General features: G+C 36.7%; 1 protein-coding gene across 1 annotated transcript in view; it reads left to right on the top strand.

The window, feature by feature from the left end:
* The window catches only part of LOC115451828 (phosphatidate cytidylyltransferase, photoreceptor-specific), a 34,430-nt gene that overhangs the window by 4,536 nt on the left and 8,778 nt on the right, over positions 1-21,116 (top strand). The window contains exons 4-5 of the mRNA XM_037443391.1: positions 3,338-3,514; positions 10,162-10,354. Coding sequence (XP_037299288.1) covers positions 3,338-3,514; positions 10,162-10,354 — 370 coding nt within the window. The remainder of the gene's footprint in view (positions 1-3,337; positions 3,515-10,161; positions 10,355-21,116) is intronic.

Consider the following 21,116-nt stretch of genomic DNA (forward strand, 5'->3'; position numbering starts at 1 on the left):
ATAATATATTTTTTTAGAACTTTTTAAGAGGAACAATCCCGTCATACATCATTGTTGCATAACTTTAACCGTTTACGCAGCGCACGCAACGGAAGCTCTCAAATCTAATAAATTATCCCCGTATTTGCAACATGTTTCATTACTGCTCCGCTCCTATTGGTATATAGCGTGATGATATACAGCCTATAGCACCCCACAAATAAAGGGCTATCCAACACAAAACGATTTTTTTAGTTCAAACTGGTAGTTCCTGAGATTAGCCATTACTGCTCCGCTCCTATTGGTCATAGCGTGATGATATATAACTTAGAGCACTCCACAAACAATGAGCTATTCAACACAAAATTATTTTTTCAGTTCGAATCGGTAGTTCCTGAGATTAGCCATTACTGCTCCGCTCCTATTGAGTATAGCGTGATGATATATAGCCTATAGCACTTCACGAACAAAGGGCTATCCAACGCAAAAAGAATTTTTCAGTTTGGACCGGTAGTTCCTGAGATTAGCCATTACTGCTCCGCTCCTTTTGGGTATAGCGTGATGATATATAGCCCATAGCAATTCACGAACAAAGGGCTATCCAACGCAAAAAGAATTTTTCAGTTTGGACCGGTAGTTCCTGAGATTAGCCATTACTGCTCCGCTCCTATTGGGTATAGCGTGATGATATATAGCCCATAGCAATTCACGAACAAAGGGCTATCCAACGCAAAAAGAATTTTTCAATTTGGACCGGTAGTTCCTGAGATTAGCCATTACTGCTCCGCTCCTATTGGGTATAGCGTGATGATATATAGCCCATAGCAATTCACGAACAAAGGGCTATCCAACGCAAAAAGAATTTTTCAGTTTGGACCGGTAGTTCCTGAGATTAGCCATTACTGCTCCGCTCCTATTGGGTATAGCGTGATGATATATAGCCTATAGCACTCCACGGACAAAGGGCTATCCAACGCAAAAACAATTTTTCAGTTTGGACTGGTAGTTCCTGAGATTAGCGCGTTCAAACAAACAAACAAACAAACAAACAAACAAACAAACAAACAAACAAACAAACAAACAAACAAACAAACAAACTCTTCAGCTTTATATAATAGTATAGATATTGTCCCACTGCTGGTCAATATATGGTGGCCTCCTCTATTACTGAGAGGGATTAGGCCTTAATCTACCACCCTGGCTTAGAGTGGTTTGGTAGACTTAACACACACTCAAAATTTCTATAACGATTAGCCCGTACAAACCTACAAAGAAACAAACAAACTCCCAAAATTTCCCTCTTTGTAATATATGTAAGTATCGACTAGCGATCCTATTAAAATTTTATAACGTCGGCTATTTTATTATCTTTAATAACCCGAGACAGCCCTCAACGCGGTAATACATAATAGACTTTACGATATGCAATTCCACACTTAGCTGCTGTAATAATGAATATATTTTTGTAACATGATACGTCGAAGCGACTAACATTAGACCGATTAAGAGAAAAACGCGAGGAGCAAAGGAACCTTCTCGATTTTCAGTTTCGTTGATACGACGCAAAATCATTTTTTACAATTAATTTTCTTTTTTGCTTTACAAGGACACCACTGACTATTAAATACATATAGTACATTGGATGCTAACTACCCAGCAGAGCTTTCTCACACGAGAGACTCACCAACTAGTAAAATATAATTACAAATTATGCAAACATTAATCGTCTTTCTTCTATAGTATATGAAGTAGGTATTATAAACTAGTTGTTCCAAATTTCAGGCTCTGTAAAACAAATAAATCTTATTTAGCGAATTGTATTAAATTCTATAATAAAATTCCTCTTTAAATAACCAATCTGCCCGGCTACAAGTTTAAGTGTCATGTTAAGCGCGAGTTAATGTCAAAGGGGTATTATAATGTAAAGGATTACCTCGATGATCGGACGGTTTGGAAAAACAGTCCTGCACACCCTGTCCAACCCTATGTTAACGCCAACATTGGAAATTAACTACATAAACGTCTCATGTGTACCTTTCTACAATTTTGACATTATACTGGGTAACAATTTTAAATTTCCATGACATTTTATTTTATATTGGCTCATTGAATTATCAATGTATAATAGACGACCGACCGATCATTTTGTTGCACCAGCCTTAAAATTTCTAATCTAAATTATATTGACCGACATCTAAGACAAAATATGAAATGAAAATATTATGTTTGTAAATGTAGGCGTATGCACGCTGTAAACTGACTGTTTCATAGTTTTTATAATTTTTTTTTATTATTGATTTTTTTTTCGTTAATTTTTAGTTATTGCCAAATACTTTTATGTGGATTTTCTCCGCACTTTTACGGTGATGTGCGTGTATTAGCTTATATAATTAATCAGACTTTTGTATAGAAAAGACTTATTAAAAAAAATATATTTAATAACAATATTATAAAAGAATGGACAATTGATGACAAAAAATAAAGCCCGGAGTTTCTTTCTGCCTTTCTTCTTCGGGTAGTCATCGCTTAGGTAGTTAGTGAAAGGCTGGTAGGTTAGCTAGGTTAGGGCTTTTATTGTCCTCACCGGTGAGGATCGCGACGCGTTTCTCCCTTATTGCTTATTTAAAAATACATATATACATCATTTTATTTCTTCTTCCCTGCCAGCCCGAGCTGGCTTTGTTTACTAAGTATATTTTTCATTTATTTTATTTTCAATATAAATTGTCTTTGTTTATATAAGCTAATCTAATTAAGTAATAATTAAATATTCTCATGTACCTTGACTTATCATAAGTGCAACTATGTTCGCCTACGTGATGAATAAAGCATTTTTATTTATTTTTTTTTATTTTTAGATACTCTATTTGAAATGCTAATATAATATGTACTTGGAAGGTAATGCTAAGCGTCTAGAATAGATAATATAAACTGCAAATGTCTATACAACGTTACCAAGTAATATTAAATTATCCAGGGTTTATTTCAAAAGTTTTGAATGTTCTTTATGTTGCGTTTTTGTTTAACATTTCCCTGGCCAATGACACCATACTTTCCTATTCACTTATCCTCTGTAATTCCAACCTATTTATATCATCGTGTAGCCCGGCAATATTTTCTCCAAGGAACAGATTTATCTTGTTCCTTTTATTACCTCCTAAGTTCTATCTTCAATCTTTCTCGTCTTTCCTTCCTTGAAAACCTTTACCTTTTCTTATATCTCTATTTAAAAAGATAATCAACGCCAACTATTATACAAAAAGTTAAAGTATAAATTCTAAATTCATTCGAATAGTTTCAAGTGCAATAAGGTTTGACTGCGTAGTTAAAACTTTAATACCATTACTTCTTATCTCAGGTTCTGTGCGTGCAAGTGAAATGCTTCGAGGAGATCATCAACATCGGCTACGCTGTGTACCGCGTTCACGGGCTGCCGTGGTTCCGTTCGCTCTCCTGGTACTTCCTGCTCACTTCCAACTACTTCTTCTACGGCGAGAACCTGATCGATTACTTCGGCGTCGTCATTAATAGAACGGTGAGTTTTAATTGTGTCTGTTTTTTTTTCTGTATACTTATATTTATGTGAAAAATAAATTAAATTAACTAGGTAGCGGTTTGGCTGCGCTCTTGGTACTGTTGACGTCCAAGGGCAACAGAGACCAATTAGGGGCCGTTCAAGTATTACGTTACGCAATTTCCGGGGTGGAAGGGGTCTTGTAAAATTTTAAAAAATTGCGTTACGTAATACTTGAACGGGCCCTTATCAGATTGGTCGATGGCTCGTTTGCCACCGGAAGCAATGGAAAAGATCAGTGATTGCAATCCGACTAAACTAACTTTGGATAATAATGAGTGCTATTTAATTTAAAAATGTATATCTATCATGTCTTTTACGGTTTGAGTTTTTAACCAAATACCAATGGGTTGCCTTGTTTATATTTTGTCCGGCCATTTTATGAGCTCGTCTTCCATGATCTAAATTAGTAAATTAATGTTGTGTCACGTAACGTTCGTCGAGTCGGGGCTTTAATTCTATATCGAGATTTGGAAGTAAGGAATCATAGGTCACAGTGTGTCATTGTAGGTTACCACTTTGGTGGTAACCTACAATGACCACGAATATTAATTCAATACATATATCCGTAATTATATGTTAGTAGAGCCATGGTGTAGACATTGTCAGCAGCAAGAATACTTGGCTTGAACGGTTTGATGCCACTATCATCAGAGAATAGGCGTAAAGAGGCAACTTCGTTGCGTTTCGTGCGCTCTATGGAATCAGTGAGAAATATCCCTTTCTTTTTTGCTATTTAAAAATTAAAGATCCCCAAAGTACCCACCATTATTCAACTACTGTTAGAAATCATTGGGGTTGGTGGTCACGTATCCTCAAGTAATTATTTCAAGACATAGCCTATTAACTAAAAAAAAGTGATACAAGGTATTAACACGATTTCTAGTTTCTACAAGTCAAGACTTACGCGCGACATTCATATGTTATGCAGAATTGACGTGCAGATGTTGGGGTCGACAACCAAACAACTGAACGTTAATAACTAGTATTACGTATTGTCGCACAACACTGCACATCAACTATATTATATACAGTAATAGTATTGAAAGGTAGGGAATAACAGAATTTTCGATTACGCATGAATTAGTTGGTGGTGTGTGTTCGTGCATAGGTAATGTCTAGTGGTTTTGGTATTGTGCTGATAAATGCAGTTTAAATCTATCAGGGGCTTTATTCTCTATGACCATGTTATTTTGTAACATGGTCGTGTTGCGTTCATTTCGTGAGATTGGCGTGGGTTGGTATTTTGTATGGCTATTTCAGTTGTCATAAACGCAGTGTAGTCTGAAGTGTATTACTTGCTTCTTTTGAACTGTGAAAATAAGGTATAACAATAAAGAATTAGGGTCCAATTTGTCAAGTAGCTTCAATTTTTGGTACCACCATCGTCACAGTCTTCCTGGAATAAATGTATTCAATTCTAAGTAAATATTTTCAATTATAAAAGAAACAAATTCACGAACTTTACTTCCACAATATTTTCACACAGTTTTAAAATGATGCCCAAGTAAAGATTAATATGTTTTTACTTTCGACGCGAAAACCGAACTGTTGCTATATATTGCATCACCTTAAGAGAGGCGTGTTATCGTAATAGTAAACATGTAAAGGAAACTATATTCTGAATGTACTTATTTGATATTAAACCTATTGTACTTGAAATATAATGCGTTGTGTTCGAAGTACCTACATACATGACCTTAAAAATTTGTGAGGGGACCGTATCTTCCGGATCCTACGTCGATGTTATCAATAAGACTGTCCAAGGGTCATGTTGACCTGCGTACGCGCATTGAACCACAGAACTATGGTATAATATATCCATGCACAGATTTGGGATGACATACCTATAGTCCTGAAGTGACACAGTAAGCGTGATTACGATGAAAATTAAATAAAAATTATGCTAACGTTGGATTAAAAACAAAAAGAAAACACGTAATTGAATGGGCGAATTCGATAAAGATCGTTATGCCGTTGTTATCAAATATGTAGTTTTTTATGACTAAGCATTTTGCGATCCGATAAAACTGTTTATCGATCGTACGATTTATAATATAGATATCGATGAAATTGGTTTTTTGGACGAGTGAAATTATGATGTAAATTAACAAAATAATACGAAATGTTTATGGATCAGTAAGTATACTATAATGTTTATTTGACATTACATACATACATACATAACATCACGCATTTATCCCCGAAGGGGTATGCAGAGGCGCAACTAGGGCACCCACTTTTCGCCAAGTATGTTCCGTCCCATGATGTGATAGGGGGCGAGCCTATCGCCATATCGGGCACAAATTCCAGACTCCGGGCTGATACTGAGCAGAAAAACCCAAATATCACTTTGCCCGACCCGGGATTCGAACCCAGGACCTCAGAGCGCTATTGTACCGGGCATGCAATACAACTACGCCACCGAGGCAGTCTTATTTGACATTAGGGTTAATAAAATGATTATACTTACAAAAAACAGTCTGTAATATAACGTCGAAAAAAGTGCATTACCGTGTAAATGACAAACGGAAGTTTAATATTATTAATCTAATGCTTGGTATATTAAGGATCGATTTCAATTTGCCTTTTGTTACATTTGCACGGCTAAATGATACCCTACACATGTTAGTAAGTGCAGTGGGGTCCATTAGAATGTCGACTGACGAGAAATGATTACCCCTCGGCAGGCGTCACAATTATGCCGGCCTATTAGAACTGTATACACACAGGTTGATTCCAGAACGCGACACACTTACGGGCCTATTTCCTTCATTTAGGCAGAATGACACTTTCTCCGAAGATAACATACTGCTGATATACTTTAGGTGAGGAACATCTATGCCAATATTGTTCTTAAGTTGAAACCGGGAAATTTTAGTTATTCCCGGGACAAATTATTAAAAACCGTGACGTGTTCCGTTTATCGTGATGCAGTGCAGCCCTATTCTAAAGCCACCTGTGTTGACTCTGTATTGACAGTCAATCTATATTCACAATTATTAAACGTAAACAAGGGAATAAATTATATTAAAGTTTTATAAGTGTCCATTACCAAGTATAATAACCGTTTATATTTTGATTTCCCGCGAGGCGTGTAGAGGTCGAACCGAACTGTATTAGTTAAATTAACCCAACATTACCATACTGACGAGTCATGCATATTATGAATGAGTAAACAGTACGGCAATTTGATTAAATTTTGTTACTTTCGTTGTATGTTGGACATTCGATAGTGTACTTTTTACCTCTCCTTACTTTTAACTCCTTACTTTTACATTAAAAGGAGTTCAAGCAAAAGATTGTCGCATCACGCCTTTTTCACTTTTTCATGGGTAAGTAGAAGTATTATCACACACGCATTTCGCCAATTGTGTTAGGTGTCAAGACATGCGTGGCGGGCCCATTATCATTTACTGGACCCAATTCCAAACTCCGAGCTAATATTGATCGTAAACCTAATATTATTTTATACCAAGAAGACTTAATACTACCTTGGTGGCGTAGTTGTACTGCATGCGCGGCACGGCAGCGCTCTGAGGTCCTGAGTTCTAATCCCGGGTCGGGTAAAGTCATATTTAGGTTTATGTGCTCAGTATCAGTTTGGAGTCTGGAATTTGTGCCCGATATGGCTATAGGCTCGCCCCCTATCACATCATGGGACGGAACACACTTGGCGTAAAGTCGGTGACCTGGTGGCACCTCTTCATACCCCTTTGAAGATAAATGCGTGATGTGTGTATTGATTATATCCAAACCAGGGATCGAACCCGAGACCTCAGCACAGCAATCGTACCGCCACACACATCGAGTCAGTAGCTAAGCCAGTTAGAATCAAAACATCCTTCAATATTTACTCTCAATGAATCCATATAATTGAGGTCAAGTGTGTCACAATATATGTGCTTACGCGATAGTATAATTGGACTAATGTAGTTGTTAACACGAATATCGAATCTATTGTCTAGTGTACGTTTGTGACGAGAGAGGCAATTAAGAGCAATGATTATGTACATTTACACTAAGATCTGTTTACATTTGAAGGTAAATGCGGTCAATCAGAATGTATAAAATATTTTGATGTTACTTTCTTCCTTATGTTAAACTAGCTTTTCCGGGATAAAAGTCTCGCTATATGTTTTCCCGGGATAGAAAATAGAACTATTTAAGACAAACAATCTTACGGTATATCATATTTGTCTAACTCCAACGGTTTAGGCAGCGTAGGTACGCTAAGATAGCAATTTTTTTCCGACTTACTTGATACGATATGTATCGTTATATTATGACCAAATTACCTAAAATCATTATAAATTGTAGCCTATGTGTTATTCTGATGTATAATCAATATTACTGTAAAGTTTCATCCAAATCGTTCATTAGTTTTTTCGTGAAAGAAGAACAAACATACATATGTACATACATTCATCCTCACAAACTTTCGCATTTATAATATTAGTAGGATAGTAGGATATTTGAAAGTGAAGGACACAAAATACTGATTCAGTTAATCACTATTCAAAAAACGATTGGAAAATCACCTTAACACACTACAAACTTGTTATTAATCCAATCGTAATTTACTGCAGTTATTAAGAAGTAAAACTTTTGCAGGTTCAATAAATATCAAACTTTTCTTTCTTACCTCGGTACTGCATCAAAAAGTTTTGCCCGCACTGCAGCAATGGTGGATGGATTTTTAGTTATAAATTGTTTGGTCAGCGATGAACGATTGTTATGGCATTTGATATGTTTTTATTTATATGGGCATGAGCAAGAGATCCTACTCCACCTGATGGTAAGTGAAATGGGCTCCAATAGAATTTCGACTGACAAGAGGTGGTTACCCTTCGGCAGTCGACACAATAGGGGACCGGCCTATGCTTGATTTTGTACATTATTCTATATGTAATGGTTAATAATACGAAAAAGAAGCACTGCTGCGAAAACTGCATAAAAATTGGTTAAAAAATGAGCGAGCAATTCATATTTAAAATATTGTAATGTACAGAAGTGGGCGCGATGTGGGGATATCGCTTCATCTCTTTCTTTAGCATGCGTCGTAATCCCCGATGACGTCACGTGTGGGTATTTCGTCTCTTTTCTGTTTCTTGTAAATTACCCTTTCCACCGAAATTCAAAGACTTATAACTTGTTTTATTTTTTCCGGATTTTAATAATTCTTTCTGTGTTATAATTTATATTATGTAAATATTTGATAATAGTAAAGAACAAAAATGAGTCCGGTACCCTATTATGCCAGCCTGTTGGAACTGGATTAGTTGCAGACGTTTTTAGTTCTAGAAGGAGTTATAAATGTCCTGGGAATGCGTATTGGGAATATATTGTCTTCGTATCCTTAGTTCATGAGCTAGTATTCCTCCACTGTAGAACCTCTGTTCCGCATTAACGGTGTATATGATGACACGGCAATTTATAACACGATTTGAACAGTGTTTGTAGAGACGATTAATTTGTAAGGAAACAAATTACTCAATTTGACCACATTTGTCGTTTGAAATTTTCTAGGAAACGTTTTGGCTCGGCAAGACTTCTATATAGATGAAGCCACTGGCAAGATCTAGTATTTTAAATTTATATACTCTTATAAATAAACGTTAATAATTTTTTTTCATCATCATCATCATCTCAGCCACAGGAAGTCCACTGCTGAACATAGGCCTCCCCCAAGGATCTCCACGTCGACCTGTTGGAAGCGGCGTTTATTTTTTTTTAAATAATATTTTATTACTTTCGTTACGTTAAATAAATTTTAAGGGAATATGATTTATTACTCTTTAGGAATGTTGACGGTTACTATCGCCTTATGTTTCTTTTTGTTTTTTCTTTGTGTAAACAGCAATATTTACTTCTACGCTACCGTTTTTGCCAAGCGTTACGAACAGAAAACTAAATTTACTACGCAAAGTTAACTTCTAAAGGGTAAACCGTATTTCACTTTGAACCCGTAGTTTCTATTTTAAGCAAACTTGTCATATACGCGGGTTTATTTTTTATTTATTTACGTCAACTTAAAATGGTTCATTGAAGGTTCAAGTATTGAAAATATTCTAAGGTTGAAAATAATTTAACATTTTAAAAAGAAAACATTTATATATAAGAACTGCATGAGTGTAATTATGTTCCTTATTACTTCAATGATATAGTCACGAAGTAGTAGTAGTGCCTGTATAGTATGAGATCTTAGATTCGACTCCTATCCTGTTTTATTCATATAATTTTAGATCTAAAAATGGTGCATAAATTAACCTGGAATCGGAATTTGCCCAGATTTGGCGATAGAAAAACCAAAATAATAAGCAACCTTACCGAAAAATGGCTGGCTCAGAGCCTTTCGCCCATACAACTACAACTGTAAGCCAGGATCAGCAGTGGCACGCATTACATGACACCGAGCGGTGAAGCTCAACCAGTCTCAGGGAACAATAATTTATGTATACCGCAACGAAATTTATTAAATAGAAAGATAGGGAGAAGTTGAAATTATTAAATAGCCTCAGTTACACCTTTGACAACACTTTTGAGAATAACGTTTTAATATCGTTTGTTGGCTGCAATGTTAATGAGCCTTTCTTTCATCCCACCAGGACTACCTCCACTTCCTGGTAACGTACCACCGGTTCATATCGTTCAGCCTTTACTGCGTGGGATTTGTGTGGTTCGTGCTCTCGCTGGTGAAGAGATACTACATGCGCCAGTTCAGCCTGTTCGCGTGGACTCACGTGGCCCTGCTCATCGTGGTCACGCAGAGCTATCTCATCATACAGAACATATTTGAAGGTAAGGATTTTAGTTTTACTATCTGGTGGTATCCTATAGAAGGCGGTTAGGTAATTTTAACAGTGTGTTATTTAATGAAACCACATACTTATCTTGAAAATAACACTCTAAAAAATGTAATAATAAGTTGCTCGAATCGTACACCTAAGATAAAAAAGTAAGTTTGAAACAAAATAAATATGAATAAATGTAATTTTAATTTTATACGCCCTCATGCTACTATAATTATTGCTCACATAATCACACTTACAGTCAGAAATACACGCCATACTGCATACTCGCACTAAACTACAAAATGGTTAACAAAAATCAGAAAATAAAGACTGGGATTTTTGGGGAAAATATTCGGGTTATTTATGGAAGATTATTCTTCTGGAAACATCAAGATATTTCGAGAACGTTCCATCGCCGGACCTTCCACATTCGGGCAAGCGCCTTAATCGGCGAGTGCCAATGGGTGTAACAGTATTAAACAGCTAATGTAGATATGTAGTGCTCATTTACTATTTATTTGAAAGCATAGAGTGACTTTTGTATTTGGTCGACATATACATTTATGTGACGAATAGCACTTAGAAGTTATAAAATAGGCCCTAACTGTTGCATTTAATAAGACACGTGTGTAAAACATGGCGTATGTCTATACATCCTGTTCAGACCCACTAATAATAACATCCTTTTGTAATGAGCGCATCCTGTATACGAGAAAACAATAACACAATCGGCCATCTTCGCAAGGTCTTCGTTATGCGCTCGGACGTGACAGTAAATTAATAGCAGTAGGTAAAAGTATACGGTTATTAGAATTGCAGAAAAACTAAAGTCATACATAACATAACATCACGCATTTTTATCCCCGAAGGGGTATGCAGAGGCGCAACTAGGGCACCCACTTTTCGCCAAGTATGTTCCGTCCCATGATGTGATAGGGGGCGAGCCTATCGCCATATCGGGCACAAATTCCAGACTCCGGGCTGATACTGAGCAGAAAAACCCAAATATCACTTTGCCCGATCCGGGATTCGAACCCAGGACCTCAGAGCGCTATTGTACCGGACGTGCAATACAACTACGCCACCGAGGCAGTCAAACTAAAGTCAGCTTGAATATAAACTAAATAGTAAACAGCTGTATAATGTATTGTAGTATCTCAGTTGTGAACGCGCTAATTTCTGGAACTACTGCCCCGATTCTGATTTTTTGTACTTATTAATAGCCAAGTTATCAAATTATGGACTGATGTGAGGACGTTATTTTGCCGCAATGGGACCAAGACAGTTGTAAATATCCTCAAAATATTATTGTAGAGAGAATAGAACAAAGGTGGAGAGTGGTCGTTGAATGTTGTATGCAAGAGATGTGCTACTAGAACTGAGGGCAGAAACTGACAATAGTCTGTTTTACATTTTAAATAGAATACCTTCAGCCAGACTCCTGATAAAAACCTTTGTAGAGTGTAACCTTTGTTGTGGTATTTATTATGTGTTTTATTTTTATAAATATTTGAATGTTGTTTGCTTAGTTACATACTTACTCTGAAATAAACACTCGTGTCAATAACACATCTTTTTACTTAATTTTATAAATAACTCAACAAAAACCGTTTGAGTTATGCGACGGTACTAAACCATTATTCTTTTCTTTTCCTTTTCTCACTCGTTACTTATACACCGCCGTTTATTTTTACATTTGTTTCAATCTATCCAAAGGTTGTCTGGAAGAAAACGTTTTAGCCATAAGACTGCCCATTGTGTAGCCCTTGCATTTGTTTTATTCTATGTTTTATTGGTTGTGCTATAAAGGCTTATATTATTATTATTAAACCAAACAATTAAAATTAACCACTCACCGCCCATACAATATCGGACACACCTTAACCTAAAACGTGTTAAAATGGGTCGAAGTTCAACGTCCGATTGCGGCTATCGGCGCACTGATATCGGGTATCATAAGTCGCACTTTATACTTTATTTAACGCCGGTGTGACGATGACGATATAAGATCGATTACGTTTTACAATAGGTACTTTAAAGTACTTAATAGGTTTGATTGTTGCTCGACTGATGGTGCGCGAGAGCCTAGTTGGGAATAGAATGGACTGCCGAGCAGTGGCCAAGGGGGATATTTTTGAAAAGGGAACTCGACACAATATGAAGATACTAATGACTGTAATGGGCTGATGATGATGATATATTAGGGAAGGGAAGCAGGCAGGAATAGGGTTATATGGACCCTTCGCCACTGCTGCCGAGACGAAGGTCCGAAGTTTAAAACGCAAAGCGCCTCTGACTTTTCGAACTTACAAAATTCAAATACAATATTGACAAAAAAAAGAGATGTCAGAATTACGTAAGCGTATGCTTTACCGTTAAGAATAAAGTCTATTCCTACCTTAATTCGGGATAAGATTATGGATTCGTTTACTTTTGTAAATGTTTATTTTGATTGACGGGATTTTGCTGTGAGAAACATCATGACATCGAAAATAGAAACTATCTTAATAGTTGTAACCGCAATTGCAAGTTTCCACCCTAAGAAGTAACTTGATCCAGAGTATTGAATGAGTCATTAGCATGGGTTTTTACCATATACGCAATATCGTCATTATGCGAGGGTAGTGAATGCTCTAACTTCAAATTAAGGGGAAATAATTGCTTAACAGTAATGGGTGGCAGTGCAGTAGGGGCTTAGATGAGTCTATTGCTAGTACGTCATTCCCATACATTTTCAATCTTCAAAAAAGGAGGAGGCTATCAAATCGACGTGCTTGTTATGTGAAGTTACTTTTTGGTTTGTAGTGCTTTTTGTAGGCAGTTTAATTCCTTTCCTATTAGCTTGAGCTTCCTTTCCTATTAATGATAAATGAATGAATGACGAGACGAACTCGCCTGATGGTAAGCGATACAAACACCTACAAATATTAGAAACACCATTCAACATATTGAATAACAAAGTATTGTTGGTATTCCACTGCGCTCGCCATCCATTGTAGTCACTGCAGTGTTCCGGTTTGAAGAACATTGTAGGCAGTGTAACTACTGGACACAATAAGATAACATCTAAATCTAACATCTTATTGTGTCCAGTAGTTACACTGCCTACAATGTTCTTCAAACCGGAACACTGCAGTCACTACAATGTTCTTCAAACCGGAACTGTACAGTGACTCCGCACTGGTGACACATGTTTTCTACACATGACATAAAAGGTTCACTTTACATCAGAGGTTCTCCAACTTTTTTCCCATTTTTTGGTCACGCTACCATATACCCCTGTCAAGTTTCCCGTGGACCTCTGGGGGTCCACTTGGACCACTTTTTAAAACAATGCTTTACGTTGATTTTCAATGGTGTCACGTTATTTGAGCCGGTCAAGCCGTGCTGTCTAACTTGGCTACAACCTAAAAATTACATATTGCAAGATCAGTTTCATAATACCAAATACTTGAATTTTTTTACCACGAGGTTGCATACGAAATGCACTATCGAATACGCCGATGGGAATGTACGTGAAAATGTTTTACGAACGAATTGTTTTTGAGATTTATGATAGATTTCTATTTATATACGAAAGCACTCAGATAAATTGTCTTTCCCGCTTTTAAAAGTGTAACTTATCTTTTCGTAGGTGTTTCATCTACTAGAATCGAAGATGTTTGTTTTAATCCACTATTGTTCTTGACGCCATTTTTATTTTAAATAGTTGTCATGTTTAACAGAGCATTGAGGGATAAAGTAAGATTCTATTAAATAAAGAATTTTCTGAATATGCCTATTACGTTCAGATAATAGCTCGTTTAAACGAAAACTAAACTTTGAACTTTATAGAGCAATTATTTAAGGTTCATATTGGGTTTTTGAACTCACCATCAAACGACCTTGCCCTTCGAAAACGAAACATATTGAATGCCTACTACAACCGATATTGTAGCGCGCAATGTACAGATATATTACATTTTCACGTACGAAGGTTCTCGGCTTTATCGGGAACGATCGATACCAACGCTCTGGAGTGTTACTAAGCTTATATTCATGTATTTATGTACTCGATCCAGTTTTCATGATTCCTAGAAACTTACATATATGCGCATACCTATTACGCCTGAAGGGGTAGGTAGAGATGAAAATATATTGGCATTTATAGGACGTTAGGTTGCGCGACTGTAATGTTGGGCAAAAATTCCATTGTTGGGAAATTCTTTTAAGTTTTTTATTCTATCGAAATATACATGTCTGATCGGTTCGGAATTGGAAGCTTTACAGTTAACATCTCTATTATCGAATATATCGATAAAAAGAAATACAATTAACGCGGGACCGAAATTTCGAACAATGGCCGCCGGCCAAACGAACTCTGCACTCGTTATAGAGGCAGGTTAAAAAAATCTATTAATAAAGTTAGGCGCGCTACCGCGGTAATTATGCGTGTATTAGTAATGAGCTGCACTTTGTACGCTCGCTTGCGTGACACGTCGCGTGTTTATTCAAAAGTGGATGCTATCGTAAGCTATTCATCTGTTTTTGTCGTGGACTAGGTTAGATGCAAATCGTGGTACTTAAGGTGTCGGTCCTAATGCAAGCGATCTGTTGTATTGCAGTAGTATTTGGATTTTTCTGTTTACTATCACTATTGGAGACAGCAATTTGTGCCCGATATGGCTATGGACTCGCCCCCTATTACACAATAATGAAGCTCGGTGTTGTTTTAACAAAAACACAGGTGAAAAGTGGGTATTCTAGTTACACCTCTACCTGTCCCTTCGGGGATAAAGGCGTAATGTGTGTGTAAACTTATAATTAAAAGTTATTAAAACCTATGCAATAAAACATTTTCCAATAGCTCCTAGCCATTAAAACCAACGTCAAAATTAACTAACGCTCAAATTATTTATTAATTCTTGCATTATTATTATTTCTCTCGAAGTATATACAAATATTACTTACAGTTTAATTTTCATATCTTCTGCTAATTTGTCGATCAATGAAATGAATTTAACTAGTTACAGATTTATGAGTAACGTAGCACGTGGAGCGCGTATATAAATAATCGAATATGAACGAGCCAACACTTCAGATATCGATCGTTCCAGATAAAGTCGAGTGTTTACCGAAAGTATTTTGCTTTAATTATATCGACGGTTGAAATGCTAATTGGCTTAAGCGCCATTTTTAAGCGACACTAAGTTTTATACATTACTAGCGACCCGCCCCGGCTTCGCACGGGTGCAATGCTGATACTAAATACACTACAGAAAAACTGTGAACGTTGTATATAAAAACATAGCGGCCCGCTCTGGCTTCGCACGGGTATAACATAACAAAATAACAGTATTTCTCCACTATTTAATGGATGTTATTATACATATAAACCTTCCTCTTGAATCACTCTATCTATTAAAAAAATCGCATCAAAATCCGTTGCGTAGTTTTAAAGATTTAAGCACACATAGGGACAGAGAGAGCGACTTTGTTTTATACAATGTAGTGATTAAAATTAGAACTTTTTTCTATGTTTTTTTAACATAGTTAAAATTTTTCGAAAAAATTAATGTCGCTTAAGTCAATTAGCGTTTCAACCATCGATGTGTTTTTATAGGTATCGCCCTTTATTTTGCAATAATAATACGTTATCGTTAATATTGCGTCTCGATTTGTTTATAAACGGCGGTAAACTTTCATATAAATTGAATGATGTTGGTCTCCATATAGGTACATTATGTTTGTGATCTCATTTCATTTAAAGCTCTGTTAAGTTGAATAATATGTGAAAAGAAAATAAGCAGGTCAGCGGTCAGTCATCACCACTGCTATTGGTAACCTACTGTACGTTTTTTAATTGCTTTGAATGACAAGACGCGCTTGCCGTTCGCCTGTTGGTAAACGATACGCCTGGTCATAAACAGTAAAAACACCATCCAACACCTTGAATTACAAAGTATCGTTTGGTATTCCACTGCGCTCGTCATCCTAAGACATGAGGTGTTAATTCTTATTATTTCCAGTAGTTACACTGGTTACAATGTTCTTCAAACCGGAACACAAGTGACTACACACTGCTGCGTGGCGACAGAAATCGATTGCTCATAAGTAAACTATCATATCTAAAAATTGTGACGTTCAATTTTTAACGTTTCGTTATCTATGTACAGACAGACTTAAATCCGGTCAGTCGACTTTCTCCCTAATATCGAATGTCGCGGGGTGTGCTAGTGTAGGCCACCGCAATCCTCAGGAAACCTACTATACCTTGATAATTTAATTTACTTTGCTGTTCCCAAACTGACAGTTATAAGTTGTCTGATTCCCCGGTGGACGATATCGCGATAGGTTCTCTATGGGCGTCCATCCTAACCGACCATAGTCGCTTGTATAGCATTCAGAGCAATAACAATAGAATAATGAGCTGATAGCGTCCAGGCGTGTCAGGTGTTTGTGTGGTTGACATTGTCCCGGCCGGGAAGCCTTTCAGTCGCTTAGACTTAAGTAGGCCAAATGTAGGGCTGCTGGTATGGCGGTTGAGCGGAAGCGGGTGACGTGTTGATGGATTGTGTTCAAATGACAGGTGGTAGCGATTAAGCGTTTTATGCACGTAAATTAACGAAGGTCGGTCGGTAATGAACGACACGGTCACCTGATTTTAATCGTCCATGAATTGGTATAATCACAAATTAAAAAAATATATGGATGGGCTTTGGAGTTAACATTCTATAATTGGAGGCTTCGAGTCTAAAGTATTTAAATTTGGACTTCTGATAATTTCACTCGTGAGATAAGCTTAGCATAGATTTAGGACTGGTGATTTAAAAGCCATAGCCATTATTTGTAACGAAATTCCAACATGTTTTACAAATACTTAATTATTCGCTGTAGTAAATAAAATATCAGCCAATTTTAGTTTTCAAATGCCTCATTAAACAGCCTACATTGCTTATTATTTTTTAAATAAGATTATTTAAAATTATATACACAGAAAGGCGTCCTGTAGCCACGCAAAGCGGCTAATTTAAACTCTCGTAAAACAGCTATCCGCTCCTCGCATCACAATCCTCTCTCTACACGCCACATGACGTTACGTAGGGAAGCCGCCGCTAAAATAGATTACGCTTCGGTTTGTGAGTCAGTGCAAAACATTCAATACATAGCACTACACATAGATACTTAGTTATTTTAGTTGTGTGTCCTCGTTTGCGACCTTTACCTTATAAAACGTATTGTCTGAATTAATGAGATCACGTTTACGGCTGTTTTCAATAAACGATCCTAATTATGATATCTTTAATCTTGCGTTTTATTCATATAGGGGTGATTTGTCAATAAGATAAAAAAAATATATAAGGTAAAGTACACACTAATTAAAAATGAAAGTTGTGTGTATAAAGCTGTTAATTTGTCTTACTTTTGTATTATGTGAGGTTATAATTTATTTGATGGATGAATTTAATTCGACAGTTTAAAAATAGCTCTTAGTGGTACAGAATTATGGTGTCTATTAAGTAAGATCGGAAAATATACTCGTCTGATGGTAAGCGCCACGCTTGCCTACAAGATGTTGTTTGCTGGTGGTAGGATATATTTTATACTCGCCTGGATAGCGACCACCGTAAATAAGGTGGTAAAACCCGCCATAGTGGTCCACGTAATTGTATCGCGTTCCGGATATCAGCCTGTGTGTATCTGGTATATATGGTGTTGTTATTGAGTATGGGCGGTCGTATCGCTTACCGTCATACAAATAGCAAGCTCGTGTCATTCGATTGCATTAAAAAAAAAAGAAATACCTATATAGGCTGAGTATTTTTTTAATAAAATCATTACATTAAATACTTCACAGATTAAAATCCATTGAGCACTTTATCGAGCCATAAATAACATTAATACGTAAAGAGAAATCGCGAGCGATAATGTACACTTATCTATTAATTCATTGATGACTTCATACTTGTCTGGAATATATGTCTAAAGTGAATCTTATCGTTGGGCACGGATTACTCACGCCTAGAAATGTTAGTAAACATTTACAGTGTTGCAAACTAAATGATTCTTTAATGTGTTACAATAGAGTTGTTTTTGTTAAATACATAAAGGGTATCAAGGGAGCGTTATTGTTTATTATTGAGGCATTGGCTGTCTGACATCTTTAACCTACTAGGCAGTGGGGTGATTTTTTCACATTATATTTATTGTTATGCTACCTAATTATTACTATATACTATGCTATATTAATAATGAACATAAAACTGATGACCATGTACCGATGATTGTAGAGTGAAGTCCTCCAACTCCTACAGTCGAATTTTATATTGCGGGGTGAAATTTTCACATTATATTTATTGTTATGGTAGCTAAATATGTTAATAATGAAGATTAAACTTATTGATGGACTACCGAACCTTCTAGAGCGAAGTACTCCGGCTCCTACAGTCGAATATTCAAATGTACACATAGCAATCCAGTTTAACGTAAATAACTTTTAATTAAGAAGTACGTCACAGTCAGTTTTTTTTCTTTTTTTTTTCTAATCTTCAACCGCTCACGTGTCAGGCGATAGTTCGCTTTGATGCGTTTACGCGTAACGCGATTTAAAAGAAGCCATTCTGGTTACCGTTCACATAGCGTGCTATAGGCCAAGGCTACGCTATGTAATTACGCGCAGGAAATATAAATACTCTTTATGATATGAAAACAAATACTTTTGTTTATATGAATGAAACAGCGCCATCTTGTGGCGAATTTTGGAATTATTCTTTTAAGGGGGTGTATAAATAATTTGACTCGAAATGTTGGTAGCATAGGTACTATGTATACATATTTATTTATTTATCACGCCCATTACACGGGTAGGCAGAGCTTTATCAGACACACATTTCTCGACCTATATTAGTATCCCTTTTATAGGGATATTTGTGCCTGATATGGCGATAGGCTCGCCCTCTATCATAAGATCTTGGGATGGAAACACACGGCGAAAATCGGTGCACCAGTGCACATACCCATGCCTACCACTTCAGGGGTAAAAGGCATGAATGTGTGTGTTTGTGTTATCCCTACAATCGCTTGCTCATTGAGCTACCTTCTATAAAACAACACAGTATACACTATGAATACTATTGAGAAATTCTAATAACAAAGTAAACGGTACTTTGGTAATTGCGAAATCATATACCGGACCGGAAACGGACGATAGCAATTTCACGGAACGTCTCGTAATTACTAAGTCGATGATGAAAGGCAATGTGTGTATTCATACTTCTTTTAATGCTAGTATTATTATGGATTTTATCGTCATTTGTTTTAGTGCAAACATTTCGAAAGTTTCTCAAGCTTTATTGTCAAGTGATATGAGGTGTATGATGTCCGTAAAGTGTTACATTTACTACCTTCATTTTAAAAAAAATATATACAGTCATCACGCCTTTTATCCCCCAAGGGGTAGGCAGAGGCGTAACTGATGCACCCACTTTTCGCTGCATGTTTTCCGTCCCATGATAAGATTGATGGCGAGCCTATGCCCATTTCGCACACAAATTCCAGACCCCATGCTGATACTGAGTGAACAATAAAAATTATGTGTATAATAAAGATAAAATTTACTTCGACATAATTATAGTCAGTGCTGTTAGCTCCAGCTATTGTGTACAAAATGGCCGCGTTTGGTTACTCTATAAAAGACGAGCCTAAATAGTCCCTTCTACTTTTTGAACTCTATTGCGCGCATGCATAATTCTTTTAAAATTTCGGGTGGTCATGACCCATAGAGACCACTTGATATAAGGTAACCCACATGGTCGATAGCCGCCTTATAAAAAAAAAACGACGATGAAGACCGCTCTTTCATGCATTACAATTTACATCTTGACTATCACAAATGTTCTTTGAACTATGTTTGAAACACCCTGAGTACGCAGACCTGTAAACAATAGTACATTTTTTAACGCGCGCACCGAGCGTTCAGTAAACAAGTGTATTAATAGACTACGGCGTCTTCATTGCATTGTTACAACTGGCCTGTCCGTACATAAGTTTCAACACAATAGCTTTTAATTCAAGAGCACACAACTACGCACGGTGAGCTCCAATTGAAATACGTTGACAATTGACATTAAAGCTTTACATGATTACTTTGTAATACGATTGGTATTCATCCGAGTATTGTTATTTAAGGCTGACTGTAAGTTGACCTCTTCTTTTCAATAGATTATGGGTCGTATTAATAGGTCAATCTCATCTTTGAGAAGGTTCTCAAGTAAACATTTAATGTATTGTACTATTTTATAAAGCACGTTTAAGTTGGAAGTTAAGAGCGTGTGCTCAGTTCAATCGGCGTTGGTAAAAAAACCAAACTCGGCCGTCAAATCGGTCGCATATTGTGACTTAAGAAATAATTTGAGCTGACATTAAAATGGGTGTATTAAGCAGCGACTATCTTAAGATATTGACTATAATTAGACAGCGTTTAAGCTGGTATCGCACTTCAGAGCGAAATCGAGCTGCAATTTTTTTTAATATTCCTGATAAAATATCGAATAGCAACAGATGGCTTTTTCACGCCATTCTTTACGTTACTCCGGAAGGACCCAGGATTATAGAAAAGGGGGAACACGCGTCCAGGCAAACTAATCCAAAACTTGATAGTTTCGCAAAGAAAAGAGTTGGCGAACCTATTGGTTCTGGCCGTGATGGTTTGAACCATTAAGCTATGCTGTGCCTTCGCACGCTAGCACTCGTGGTTCTACAGAGCAAGGAAAGGAAAGATGGGGATCAAA

This window comes from Manduca sexta, chromosome 26 (genome assembly GCF_014839805.1).
Source record: "Manduca sexta isolate Smith_Timp_Sample1 chromosome 26, JHU_Msex_v1.0, whole genome shotgun sequence".
NCBI classification, from domain to species: Eukaryota; Metazoa; Arthropoda; class Insecta; order Lepidoptera; family Sphingidae; genus Manduca; species Manduca sexta.